The 15,171-nt window shown below is 37.8% G+C and overlaps 1 protein-coding gene across 3 annotated transcripts; it reads right to left on the reverse strand.

Moving 5' to 3' along the window:
- Positions 1 to 9,344: 9,344 nt before the first annotated feature.
- On the reverse strand, positions 9,345 to 13,449 carry LOC123527395 (uncharacterized). Of its 3 annotated transcripts, none has more exons than XM_045306811.2 (4): positions 13,236 to 13,449; positions 12,823 to 12,959; positions 12,087 to 12,192; positions 9,345 to 11,863 (listed from the first exon to the last, which is right to left on the reverse strand). In XM_045306811.2, the coding sequence occupies exons 1-4, from the start codon at positions 13,291 to 13,293 to the stop codon at positions 11,802 to 11,804; spliced, it is 363 nt and encodes a 120-aa protein (XP_045162746.1). In that variant the 5' UTR covers positions 13,294 to 13,449; the 3' UTR covers positions 9,345 to 11,801. The 3 variants fall into 3 exon arrangements, with proteins under 3 accessions (XP_045162746.1, XP_045162745.1, XP_053379303.1); XM_045306810.2 differs by having other exon boundaries at positions 9,345 to 11,877; XM_053523328.1 differs by lacking the exons at positions 12,823 to 12,959; positions 13,236 to 13,449 and adding an exon at positions 12,644 to 12,781 and having other exon boundaries at positions 9,345 to 11,877.
- Positions 13,450 to 15,171: the final 1,722 nt, after the last annotated feature.

Raw genomic sequence — 15,171 nt, forward strand, 5'->3', positions numbered from 1 at the left:
CACTTGGCACAAATAATCAGTATGACATGGCAATATGTTGTGTACAAGAGCCATAAATCTACCCCTTACTTTCTGAGTTATCTCCCTTCATAGAATATCCATTCAGTTTTCATGTGCGGTCTGTAACTTTGTCATTATTGTACCCCCCGACAACAAAGTTGTAAGGGGGGGTATACTGGTTTCAGGTTGTCCGTCTGTCTGTCTGGCCGTCTGTCCGTAGACGCAATCTTGTGCACACCATCTCTCCTTATCCCCTTGACAGAATTTAATGAAACTTCACACAAGTGATCAGTACCAACAGTAGTTGTGCATGGGACATGTTAGGTTCTTTTAGAAAAAAAATTTGCAGAGTTATGGGACTATGTTTTTTTGTTACTATACTATATACATAGACACAATCTTGTGCGCACCATCTCTCCTCATCCCCTTGACACAGTTTAATGAAACTTCACACAAGTGATTAGTAACAACAGTAGTTGTGCATGGGGCATGTTAGGTTCTTTCAGAAAAAAAATTTGCAGAGTTATGGGACTTTGTTTTTTTGTTACTATACTATATACATAGACACAATCTTGTGCGCACCATCTCTCCTCATCCCCTTGACACAATTTAATGAAACTTCACACAAGTGATCAGTAACAACAGTAGTTGTGCATGGGGCATGTTAGGTTCTTTCAGCAACAAAAATTGCAGAGTTATGGGACTTTGTTTCTTGTTAACATACTATGTACATACAGTCTGCATATGCAATCTTGTGCGTGCCTAATCTACCAAACCCTTACACACAATTTAATGAAACTTCACACAAGTGATCAGTACCAACCCTAGTTGTGCATGGTGCATGTTACATTCTTTTAGATAAATATTCTGCATAGTTATGGGACTTTGTTTTTTGTTACTATACTGTATACATACAGTCGATATACATACAGTCCACATAATTATGCAATCTTGTGTGCGTCAAATTGCAATGTACTGTGTCAGTGCATGCGGGGGGTACATTCATCACCTTTAGTGATAGCTCTAGTTAGAACTTAGTAGACAGGATCAAGATGACATTGATATTTTGCATGTCAGAACCATAAATCTACTCCTTTTACCTTGTGAAATCTCCCTTTACTGAATGTCTGTCACAATTTTGTGTCCGGTCTGTAAACTTTGTCATTCATAAATGGCAGTTGGAACCAGTGATCAGCATGACATGGTGATGAATTTTGGTCAGAATGATTACCTAGATATAATCTAGGCCAAGTTTGAAAATGGGTCATCTGGGGTCAAAAACTAGGTCACTAGGTCAAATCAAAGAAAAACCTTGTGTATGTGATAGAGGCTGTATTTTTCAACTGATCTTCATGAAATTTTGTCAGAATGATAGCCTTGATAATTCTAGGCCAGATTCAAAAATGGGTCATCTGGGATCAAAAACTAGGTCACTAGGTCAAATCAAAGAAAAATCTTGTGTATGCAATAGAGGCTGTATTTTTCAATTGATCATCACGAATTTTGGTCAGAATGATTGCCTTTATAAAATCTAGGTCAAGTTCGAATATGGGTCATCTGGGATCAAAAACTAGGTCACTAGGTCAAATCAAAGAAAAACCTTGTGTATGCAATAGGGGCTGCATTTTTCAGTGGATACTCATAAAATTTAGCCAAAATAATTGCCTTGATGAAATCTAGGTTAAGTTAGAATATGGATCATCTGTGGTCAAAAACTAGGTCACTAGGTCAAATCAAAGAAAAATCTCGTGTATGTGATAGAGACTGTATTTATGTCTCCCACCACATAGTGGTGTGGGAGACATATTGATTTACTCCAGTCTGTCTGTCTGTCGGTCTGTGTGTCTGTCTGTCTGTCACAAAGCTTGTCCGCACTCTAAGTTGAACATTTCTCATCTGATTTTCACCAAACTTAAACAAAATGTGTTTGACCATGAGACCTCAGCCAAGTTCGATAACTAGCCAAATCGGTCCAGGCGTACTGGACTTATGGCCCTTGAATTACCAAAAAATCAGCCTTTTTAATCTTGTCTGCACTCTAAGTCGAACATTTCTCATCGGATCTTCACCAAACTTGAACAAAATGTGTTTGACCATGAGACCTCAGCCAAGTTCGATAACTAGCCAAATCAGTCCAGGCATTTTGGAGTTATTGCCCTTGAATTACCGAAAAATCGGCCTTTTTACTCTTGTCCGCACTCTTAAGTCGAACATTTGTCATCCGATCTTCACCAAACTTGAACAAAATGTGTTTGACCATGAGACCTCGGCCAAGTTCGATAACTAGCTAAATCGGTCTAGGCATTTTGGAGTTGCGGCCCTTGAATTATCAAAAAATCAGCCTTTTTACTCTTGTCTGCTCTCTCAGTCGAACATTTCTCATCCAGTCTTCATCAAACTTGAACAGAATGTATTTGGCCATAAGACCTTAGCCAAGTTCGATAACTAGCCAAATCCGCACAGGCACTTTTGATTTATGGCCCTTGAATTACTGTTTGGATCCACTCGTCCAGACCTTCTAATTGGATCTACTTGTCTAAACCATCAAGAGAAACTAGACATGTTTGATAGGGGCAGTTGTGGGAGACATGCGCTTTTCTCAAAAGCATCTCTAGTTATGTCTCCCACCACACAGTGGTGTGGGAGACATATTGATTTACTCCAGTCTGTGTGTGTCTGTCACAAAGCTTGTCCGCACTCTAAGTCGAACATTTCTCATCCGATTTTCACCAAACTTAAACAAAATGTGTTTGACCATGAGACCTCGGCCAAGTTCGATAACTAGCCAAATCGGTCCAGGCATGTTGGAGTTACGGCCCTTGAATTATGGAAAAATCGGCCTTTTTACTCTTGTCTGCACTCTTAAGTCAAACATTTCTCATCCGATCTTCACAAAACTTGAACAAAATGTGTTTGACCATGGGAGACATATTGATTTACTCTAGTCTGTGTGTGTCTGTCACAAAGCTTGTCCGCACTCTAAGTCGAACATTTCTCATCCGATTTTCACCAAACTTAAACAAAATGTGTTTGACCATGAGACCTCGGCTAAGTTCGATAACTAGCCAAATCGGTCCAGGCATTTTAGAGTTCCGGCCCTTGAATTACCGAAAAAATCCGTCTGTTTACTCTTGTCCACTCTCTAAGTCGAACATTTCTCATTCGATCTCCACCAAACTTGAACAAAATGTGTTTGGCCATAAGACCTTACCCAAGTTCGATAACTAGCCAAATCCGCCCAGGCACTTTTGATTTATGGCCCTTGAATTACTGATTGGATCCACTCGCCTAAAACATCTAGAGAAACTAACATTTTTCATAGGGGCAGTTGTGGGAGACATGCGCTTTTCTCAAAAGCATCTCTAGTTTTCAATTGATCTTCATGAAATTTGGTCAGAATGATTGCCTTGATCAAATCTAGGTAAAGTTCGAATGTAGGTCATCTTGGCTCAAAAACTAGGTCACTAGGTCAAATTGAAGAAAATACTTGTTTACACTTAAGAGACCAATCTTAATGAAAATTGGTTAGAATATTTGTTTCCATGAAATCACTAGGTCAAACATGTTTACACTGTTATGGTGTGTTTCTCAGGTGAGCGACCTAGGGCCATTTGGGCCCTCTTGTTTAATTATATCTCATTATTGAATTTTCTTGTCCAGGACATAACTCTGTAGGGAATTATAATGATAGACATTTAGCGGAGCGGAAGTGCATTGTACAAGGTCCATTACTCTACCTTACATATTTTTTCAGTCATCTCTCCTAAATGATTTTTATTATACAAGGCATATCGAAAAGTACTATATATGTATTTAGATCTATATAAATGTCTTGTATCCCAAATTTTTGGTAGGAGAAAAATAATTATCTTTGTAAATGTTCAGGATATCTATCTATCTATCTATCTATCTATCTATCTATCTAAAAGTACTGAATGTGATCTTATATATATGACATTGGATGCAATTGAGATATTGTAGTTCTGCACTAATTTGTGTAGTTTTCATCACAGAATTAAGAATTCAGTATAAATAAAATTAAACCAGTGATTAGTAAGTTTTATTGAAAGTAATATATTACAAAGAAATGTCCAGAGTTTATTACACATCATTTAACTAACACTCAAATGAAGCAGTATGGTGTTGGTGTGGAGGGGGTGGGGGGGTACAAATGGCATTCATTTTCAAAGGGAGACAACTTTTTCCGATTATTTTAAGTAATCGTCAAGAAAAAGTTGTTTCCCTTTGAAAATGAATGCCATTTGTAAAGAAATAAAGATAAACAATTGCTGAAAACTGTGTTCCACCTTGTTATGTGAAATTTCACCACTTGCATGCAATTGCAAATGCATCAAAACGAACATGTGTAACAGTTCTTTGAAAATGGTGGGTTTTTAAAGGCGTTTGACTGTCCGGAAGTGGGGCCCCTATAGGCAGTCATTTTCTGGAATTCAATGTTTATATCAGTATACTGACACTTGTTTCGTAAAGTAATATACATGTTTTACATGCTGTTCAATTTTCATGTATAACAAAGATTTGGTGTTGTTTGATTTTTGTTTCTCAAGGGCTACTTTGTAATCTTAGAAATCTTCTTGTCCAAAACCACTGGTATGTAGCATCTAGTGGTCCTCTACCAAGATTGTTCAAATTATTAATCCCCCGCCACGAATGGTGGTGGGTTGAAGGAATGGTCTCCGTCCGTCCGTCCTTCTGTCTGTCCATCCGTAACATTTCGTGTCCGCTCTGTATCTCCAAAACCCCTTGAAGGATTTTCATGAGACTTGCGTCAAATGATCACTTTATCAAGATGATGTGCAGAACCCATGAGTCAGCCATGTTGGCTAAAGGTCAAGGTCACAACTCAAGGTCAAAGGTTTGAGCCTTCCATTTTGTGTCCGCTCTGTATCTCCTTAATAATCATGAAACTTTGGTCGAATGATTACCTCATCAAGACGATGTGCAGAACTTATGAGTCAGCCATTTTGGCTCAAGGTCAAGGTTACAGCTCGAGGTCAAAGACTGCCTTGTCCCACTAGGGTCAAATATGGCCCAGCCAAGGGGGTCACATGATTTATATAGACTTATATAGGGAAAACTTTGAAAATCTTCTTGTACAAAACCATATGGCCTAAGGCTTTGATATTTAGTATGTAGCATTATCTAGTGATCCTCTACCAAGATTTTCAAATTATCCCCCAGGGTCAAATATGGCCCCGCCTTGGGGGTCCCAAGTTTTACATAGACTAATAAAGGAAAAAGTTTAAAAATCTTCTTGTCAGAAACTACAAGACCCAGGCCTTTGATCACTGAGTGATACAGGGTCATCATGACCCTAGTTAGCTCACCTGAGCAATGCTCATGGTGAGCTATTGTGATCACGCTGTGTCCGTCTTGAGGGGCCTCAGTGGCCGAGTGGTTAAGGTTGCTGACTTCAAATCACTTGCCCCTCATTGATGTGGGTTCGAGCCTGACTCGGGGCTTTGAAAGTTTCATGTGAGGAAGCCATTCAGCTGGTTCTACCCAGGTTCCCACTCGTGATGAAATAATGCACGGAGGGGCACCTTGGGTCTTCCTCCACCATAAAAGCTGGAAAGTCGCCATATGACCTATAATTGTGTCGGTGCGACATTAAACCTACAAAATAAAAGTGTCCGTCGTGCATCCGTTTGTCCGTCATCAACATTGTGTTTAAAAGACATCTCCTCCAAATCACTGAATGGATTTTGATGAAACTTGGCAGGGATGTTCCTTGGATGGTCTTCTACCAAAGTTGTTCAAACGACTCCGCTAATTGGTTGCACAGATGGGCTGACAAAATAGAAAAATCTTCAAAAGACATCTCCTGCTAAACCAATGGTCCAATTTTGAAATAATTTCACACAAGTGGTCCTTATGTCACCCTTTACCAAGATTGTTCAAATTATACCGATTCATCAAATAACAAGGATGCCAGAGGGCATGGTCACTTTTCCCTATATGTATATAGTGGAAACTTTAAAAATCTTCTTGTGTGAAACCGCTGGCCCGATTTTAGAATATTTTACACAGATGGTCCTTGTGTGACACACTACCAAGATTGTGTAAATTATACCGATTCATCAAAAAACATGGCCGCCAGGGGGAGTGGTCACCTTTCCCTATATGTATAAAGTGGAAATTAAAAAAATCTTCTTGTGTGAAACTGCTGGCCAGATTTTTTTGAATAATTTTACACAAATGTCCCTTGTGTGACCCTCTACCAATATTGTTCATATTATTTTGATTCATCAAATAATATGGCCACCAGAGGGCATGGTCAATTTTACCCTATATGTATATAGTGGAAACTTGAAAAATCTTCTTGTGTGAAACTGCTGGCCGGATTTTAGAATAATTTTTCACAAATGGTCCTTGTGTGACCCTCTACCAAGATTGTTCAAATTATACCGATTTGTCAAAAAACTTGGCCGCCAGGCTTGGTCACTTTTCCCTTTATGAATATAGTTGAAATTAAAAAAAATCTTATAGTGTGAAACTGGCCGTCAGAGGGCGTGTTCACTTTTCACAAATTAACCCTGGGTAACCTTCTTTCAAAGTTGGTCAAATGGTTTCGGTTTATTGAACATAGGGTCATTTGGTTAAAAATAGGTTTTCAGTTATCACACTTCAAAAATCCTTTTCTGTAGAGCTTTGATATTTGGCATGTGATATAAGGGTTCGACTTTCAACCATACTTGTCTGATTGCCCTAAGGTAAAAAAATATCCACGCCCATGTGTCTGACATGCTCATAGTGAGCTTTTGTGACCGCTCAGTGTCCGTCGTGCGTCGTCAGTCGTGCGTCATCAGTCGTCCGTCGTGTGTCCGTCAACATTTTCTAAAAAAATCTTCTCCTTGGAAACCACTGGGCAGAATTTCACCAAACTTCACAGGAATGATCCTTGGGTGGTCCCCTTTCGAAATTGTTCAAAGAATTTAATTCCATGCAGAACTCTGGTTGCCATGGCAACCAAAAGGAAAAACTTTAAAAATCTTCTTGTCCAAAACCGCAAGACGTAGAGCCTTGATATTTGGCATGTGACATCATCTTATGGTCCTCTATCAAGATTATTTAAATTGTGCCCCTGGGATGAAAATAGGCCCCGCCCCGGGGATCACAGGTTTTACATAGACTTATATAGGAAAAAAATTTAAAAATCTTCTTGTCTAAAACCACAAGACCTAGACCTTTGATATTTGGTATGTAGCATTGCCTTGTGGTCCTCTACCAAAATTTTTCAAATTATTACCCTGGGGTGAAAAGAGGCCCTGCCCCAGGGGTCACATGTTTTACATAGACTTATATAGGAAAAAACTTTAAAAATCTTCTTGTCTAAAACCACAAGACCTTGACCTTTGATATTTGGTATGTATCATTGCCTTGTGGCCCTCTACCAAAATTGTTCAAATTATTACCCTTGGGTGAAAAGAGGCCCTGCACCTGGGGGGGCTCAAGTTTTACATAGACATATAGGAACAAACTTTAAAAATGTTCTTGTCTGAAACTACAAGACCTAGGCCTTTGATATTTTGTATGTAGCATTGCCTTGTGGTCCTTTATGAAGATTTTTCAAATTGTGCCCCTTGGGTGAAAAGAGGCCCTGCATTGGGGGTCCCAAGTTTTACATAGACTTATATAGGAGAAAACTTTAAAAATCTTCTTGTCTGAAACTGCAAGGCCTAGGCTTTTGATATTTGGTTTGTTGCATAGCCTTGTGGTCCTTTACCAAAATTGTTCAAATTATCCCCCTGGGGTGAAAAGAGGCCCTGCCCCGGGAGTCCCAAGTTTAACATAGACTTATGTAGGAAAAAAAATAAAAATCTACTTGTCTAAAAGTTCAAGGCCTAGGCCTTTGATATTTGGTATGTATCATTGCATAGTGGACCTTTAACAGGATTGTACAAATTATGCCCCTTGGGTGAAAAGAGGCCCCGCCCTTGTGGTCACTTTTTATATGAGTTATATAGGAAAAAATACTTCGAAAATTATCAGATCATATTTTCTAGACTGTTTAATTATATTTACCTGTTGTACCCAAGTGATTAAGTGTCACCTTACTGTAACCTTGACCTACTGACCTACTTTCTTGTTTTTTGAGATACAGCCTTGAAAGTTTTGCATACCGATCTTAAAACTGACTTTCAATGACCATGAATGTGACCTACTGACCTACTTTCTTAATATTATAGCATCAGTTTGCCATTTGAAACATGTGGCTCATATTACTCAGGTGAGCGATTAAGGGTCATCATGACCCTCTTGTGTATAATATAAAAAAACTTTGAAAATTTTCTTCTCTGAATCAATAATAGCTAGAGCCTTGATATTTGGCGTGTGTTGTCAGGTTTGTAATTTCTACCATAATTGTTCAAATTATTGCCTTAGGTTCAAAAATGAGTGTGACATGTATATAATATAGGCTAACATAGAAGAAACCTAACTGTACTCTATACAAACACACTTGAAGCCTTGTACACAGGTGAGCACTTTAGGGTCAATGATGCTCTTATTACCAAACTTGGTTTTAGCATGCTTGTAAGGTCCTGTCCCAGTTTGGTTCGAATGGTTCAGCTTGTCTCATTTCAGGGGCCACCAGAATTAAAAGTAGAAAAACTTTTGAACATTTTACTGCTGAATGGATGACCACTTTACTTGGTCTGTAGCATCTTCAGAAGTTTCTCTCATATTAATTCAGATGGTTCCGCTTGATTGATTAAATGTGCTGCTAGAGCTAACAAGAGAAAACCTTTTATACTTAACACAGTTGTCACCATTCATGATTCCATGTGTCATACTTATATTCAAGGTCAGATTGTGATTTCAGGTGAGTAGCTTAGGCCCACTTTTTGCCCTCTTGTTTAGAGCTGAAAATAGAAATACCATTAAACAACTCTTTGTGAATAATTTGATGGATATTCATCAAACTTGGTACAAAGCATCATTGTAAGGCCCTATCCCAAGTTTGTTTAAAAGGGTGCGCTTGGCCACTTTCATAGGCCACTAGATCTGAAAATAGAAAGACTTTTAAACAACCTTCTTTTTATGAGCTGCTTGATGGATAGTTATAAAACTTGGTCCATAACATCATTGGGAGTCGATCCTCTCCAAAGTTTGTTCAAATTGGGGGCACTTTAGCTAAAAATAGAAAAACCTTTAAATTACCCTTTCTCATGAACTTTTTAATGGATCTTGATAAAACTTTTTATGTAGCACCATTATAAGGTTCTCTTAAATTTATTCAAATGGGGGGGATCCAGCCCTCTTTTAGGGGCCAGGGGGCATTAGAGCTGTTTGTGATCTGTCACAAATTTATATAATCGACTTCAAACTGCTTCTGCAACTTTATACACATTGAGCATATTGTTTTTGGTCCATCGTCAACAATTTAATTTTCACACTTTAAGGTCAATTTTGACCCAATCATAATGAAACTTAGTCAGAATATTTACCATACATGTAATGAAATCTCAGACGAGTGTGAAATTGGTCATCAGGGGTCAGAAACTAGGTCACTAGGTCAAATAATTAAGAAACCTTTTAACACTTTAGAGACCACCTTTATACCTTTAAGAAGGAAATTCAGTATGTTTGTCTTGATGAAATCTGAAACTGCTGGTCAAACAACTTGATTATAGAAAAAGTTTGTTTACTCTCTTGGGTTACATTCTCTGCCTGATTTTTATGTAATCTGACAAAGTTGGTTTTTTTTTTATTAAATCATTTTGTCAGATCATAGAAACAAGAGGGTTATGATGACCCTGGCTCACCTGAGTAATATGAGCTACATGTTTCAAAAGCCAGATTGATGCTAAAATATTAATAAAGTAGGTCAGTAGGTCACATTTATGGCTACTGAAAGTCAGTTTTAAGACTGATGTGCAAAACTGTACATTTCATCCAAATTTTAAGGCTGTATCTTAAAAAACAAGAAAGTAAGTCAGTAGGTCAAGGTCATAGTTAAGTGACCCTTATCACTTGGGGTCATCAGGTAATTATAATTGAAAAGTCTAGGAAATATGATCTGATTTTTGAAGTATTTTTTCTTATATAAATCATATAACAAATGACCCCCGGGGTGGAGCCTCTTTTCACCACAGGGGCATAATTTGAACAATCTTGTTAGATATCCACTAGGCAATGCTACATACCAAATATCAAAGGCCTAGGACTTAAACTTTCAGACAAGAAGATTTAAAAAAAATTTCCTATGTAAAACTTGGGACCCCCTGGGTGGGGCCTCTTTCACCCCAGAGAAATAATTTGAACACTTTTGGCAGAGAACCAATAGGCAATGCAACAAACCAAGTATCAAAAGTTTCAGGCAAGAAGATTTTTAAAGTTTTTTCTATATGTCTGTGTAAAACTTGGGATTCCTGGGGCGGGGCCTCTTTTAACCCCAGGGTAACAGTTTGAACAGTCTTGGTAAAGGACCACAAGGCATTGCTACATATTAAATATCAAAGGCATTGGTTTTGTGGTTTCAGACAAGAAGATTTTTAAAGTTATTTCCTATATAAGTGTATGTAAAACTTGGGACCCCCTAGGTGGGGTCTCTTTCCACCCCAGGGGCATAATCTAAACAATTTTTATAGAGGACCGTAAGATGATGTCATGTGCCAAATATCAAGGCTCTATGCCTTGCAGTTTTGGACAAGAAGATTTTAAAAGTTTTTTCCTATATAAGTCTATGTAAAACTTGGGATCCCTATGGTGGGGCCTCTTTTCACCCCAGGGACATACCTTGAACATTTTCGTAGAGGACCATTAGATAATGTCACATGCCAAATATCAAGGCTCTACACCTTGTGGTTTTGGACAGGAAGATTTTTTTAAAGTTTTTCCTTTTGGTTGCCATGGCAACCAGAGTTCTGTGTAGAATTCATTTTTTTAACAATTTTGAAAGGGGGCCACATGAGGATCATTCCTGTGAAGTTTGGTGTAACTCTGCCCAGTGGTTTTCAAGAAAAAGATTTTTAAGAAATTTTTAGAAAATGATGGACGGACGACGCACGACGGACATTGAGCAGTCACAAAAGCTCACCATAAGCATTTTGCTTTTTGCTGAGGTGAGCTTAAAACCTACCAACTCTTAGGAGGTCGCTGTTGTACCTGATATACATGAAACCTGTCCGAATATTTGTATTAACAAGATTGAGATCAATTTTGTAACTGGGTCATACGGGATGTAAAACTAGGTGAATAGGATAACCTTGTTAACCCTGTAGGACCCACATTTTCTTAAGATTATTACGATATGTTTTAATGCCTAAAGATTTAAATGATACAGGAAAAGAATAAAGATAGCAATACAATAGACCACAAGGTTGCACTAAACACCTGTTCACCAGAGCAATTTCCAGGTAATGAAGTGGAATATGTTGATGCTATATTTGTTGTTGAACCACTCGATCTTGTTGAAGGTTTAGATGTTATTCCTGTAGAAAATTCAGACATCGTTCCTCTTGAACGTTGAACAACTGGTGCTGATGAAGATTTAGACATCGTTATTGTTGAAGGTTTGGACAATGGTCTCGTTGACAGTGTAGAAAGTGTTTATGTTGAAGGTTTAGACTGTGGTCTTGTTGAAGGTTTAGGCTGTGGTCTTGTGGAAGGTTTAGACTGTGGTCTTGTTGTCGTTCTTGTTGTATGTTTCTACAGAATGTTTCTGAGCACAGACACATTTCTCCAGCAAATTAGCCAGGTTATAACCCTTAAATGTTGAAGAGGCTTTTTCCAGATTTTGTTTTATGACAGTTTTATCTTCACTGATATTTTCTCTGTCATGGCAGCCATCTGATGGTACATTTGTCAGCTTTGAATAGTAGCACCCCTTTTGATACATCTGAAGTGATATATCTGTAATGTTGAAGTAGGTGAGAAGACAGACAAAAAAGTGAAATCGTACTTGCAAAATATATTTAACTTTCATTTAATGTTTTTAGCATTTCATGTATATGTATAACGATCAATAATGTTAAGGGAGATTTTTGCAAGTGAAGAGAATGCTACTTAGTGACTTTATTCACAAAATTGTTCTCTGAGGTATTATTCAAAATAGTACTTACTGACATCGGGAACTATAGGCAGAGGTATTGTCAGTGTCACTGATCCTTTATAGTAACTACATCTTGAATGTTTTTCTGTCACCTCTGTACATGTTTCTTCATTAATCTACAACAAAGCTTTTAAATTTTAAGTCAAAGAGAAAATGGCAATGTTTACTATCAGTTCAATTTCACATATTTTCATCAGCGTAACGCAAGTTTTTAGTAAAAGGGCGTGCGTAAAGGGATGACAGTCCCCGTAAGTTGACTTGCACCCCAGACATTCTAGTTTCTGGAATAAATTTGATAGAAATAATCCCTGGTATTATTCCTCAAAGATAATTGGTACATTCTAAATCCATATCCAAATATTTCAAGAGTTGATGATAAAACATAAATTTGCCTCTGGTATCCGCGATCCTGGCAGCACATTGTAGTTCCAAAGTAAATTCAGTACACCACAATATAACATATCGTACATCTGGTTTCAATCTTGTAAGATCTTGAGCACATTCGTGATCCTTGGATAAATTCAGTATTCGGGATACTGGATTAATACTGTCTGTGTTGATAGTTACCTCTGGTATCGGTCCTTTGGGTGTCGGGGCACATCCTGGGTCCTTGAATAAATTTATTATACTGTCTATATCAATATAACATAGCCTACCTCTGGTACCTGTCCTTTCGGTGTCGGGGCACATTCCGAGTCCTAAAAAAATTCAAAGGACTTGGTCTACATTAATATAAGAGGGCCTACCTCTGGTATCGGTCCTTTAAGTTCCTGGGCACATTCCGGGTCCTGGAATAAGTTCAATATCCCATCTACCACTGTTCTAACCACGACTGGTATATCAGCGTCAGATGTTAGATATGTACATGAGGGACACTGTAGACCTGTATATAGACGAAGACGCATAAAATAAAATATTCCAATTTTCCTCTATACTACAGAAATATCGAAAGTGCTCACCTGTTTTTTCTTAAAACAAAAGAAAGACGCCATTGAAATTCCTGCTGTTACTAAATGGAATATTCGAAGGACTCTATCCTGTCTTAACGTTTGTTAAAAATTTCTAAATTTTTCAACCACGCCCGGATCCATTAACGTAAGTATAAAAAGACCATTATTACTTTGTTCCAATAAATTTTAATGAAAGAACTTTAACAAACCTTTTGAGATCTGTATCCATGGTAAAAGTAAAAGAAGAAACAAACTTGTTTTCACCATTTTTTTAACTTCGCGCTTGTACTTGAAAGATATGAAGCATCCCACCCGAGGTGAACCTTGTATGCATACCGAGATTGTCAGTCAGAAATTTCCGCATACCATTTATAGCGACGGTCGCAAACATATATATTTCAGTTCCTCATAAAATCGAATTAACTTTTTATCACTTGACTCATTTTCCTCAAAATATATCTCTAAAAATAGTATACTTACGAAATGACTTTCACCGAGTGAATACCAGATGCAATAATTGCTCGCCTGGTGTCGTAAGATATGATTTTTACAAGTGAAAGATAGTCTGATCTCCATCAGTTACAGTGATTTATCTTGACTGAAATGTTCCTGATGCTCTAAACCAATCAACGGCCTATATTACAGGTCTAATTTGCGGGAAAACACTGGCACTGAATTTTAATAATGAAAATGCATCTGATCCAAACTAAAATGCAACTTATTTTTACAACCTTGATATCCAAAAATCAGTTCTTGATAATCGGTGTTTTGATAACAGAAAATGATAATTAATTTTTGATATCAAACAGTCCGAACAAAAAAGACTGATTTCTTGATATCAATGAAAATCATTTTTGATAGGAAATGTTTAAAAACTAGTAAAATGTTGGGTATTCCAGAGTGAACACCAAACATACTGGTTAGGCAAAACGAACAGGCTCTCGAGTTACGCAAATTCCGGATAACGACAATAAAAAGCATGTAAATGTAAAGAAATAAATGATTATTTTACATGTTTCTACTGTATAACTGACGATTACTGTGATCATATTTTGAAAAGTCGACACCACGGTGTTGAAAAGTGTGGAAAACGAACATACGATGGTGAAAAGTCGAAAGTGCGATGATGAAAGAACGAAATAATTTCGATTTTTAGCTCACCTGAGCAATGCTCAGGTGAGTTTTTCTGATCGCTCGATGTCCGGCGTCCGTCGTCCGTCGTCTGTCGTCTGGCGTCTGTCGTCTGTCGTCTGTCGTCCGTCGTCTGTCAACATTTAGCTTGTGTATGCGATAGAGGCTGTATTTTTCAATTAATCTTCATGAATATTGGTCAGAATGATAACCTTGATGAAATCTAGGCCGAGTTCGAAAATGGGTCATCTGGGGTCAAAAACTAGGTCACTAGGTCAAATCAAAGAAAAACCTTGTGAATGCGATAGAGACTGTATTTTTCATTTCTTCTTCATGAATATTGGTCAGAATGATAACTTTGATGAAATCTAGGCCGAGTTCGAAAATGGGTCATCTCGGGTCAAAAACTAGGTCACTAGGTCAAATCAAAGAAAAACCTTGTGTATGCGATAGAGGTGGTATTTTTCAATTAATCTTCATGAATATTGGTCAGAATGATAACCTTGATAAAATCTAAGCCGAGTTCGAAAATGGGTCATCTCGGGTCAAAAACTAGGTCACTAGGTCAAATCAAAGAAAAACCTTGTGTATGCAATAGAGGCTGTATTTTTCAATTCTTCTTCATGAATATTGGTCAGAATGATAACTTTGATGAAATCTAGGCCGAGTTCGAAAATGGGTCATCTCGGGTCAAAAACTAGGTCACTAGGTCAAATCAAAGAAAAACCTTGTGTATGCGATAGAGGCTGTATTTTTCAATTGATCTTCATGAATTTTGGTCAGAATGATTGCCTTGATGAAATCTAGGCCGAGTTCGAAAATGGGTCATCTCGGGTCAAAAACTAGGTCACTAGGTCATATCACGTAAAAACCTTGTGTATGCGATAGAGGCTGTATTTTTCAATTGATCTTCATGAATTTTGGTCAGAGTGATTGCCTTGATGAAATTTAGACCAAGTTCGAAAATGGGTCATCTGGGGTCAAAAACTAGATCACTAGGTCAAATCAAAGAAA

Source organism: Mercenaria mercenaria, chromosome 14, assembly GCF_021730395.1.
Source record: "Mercenaria mercenaria strain notata chromosome 14, MADL_Memer_1, whole genome shotgun sequence".
NCBI classification, from domain to species: domain Eukaryota; kingdom Metazoa; phylum Mollusca; class Bivalvia; order Venerida; family Veneridae; genus Mercenaria; species Mercenaria mercenaria.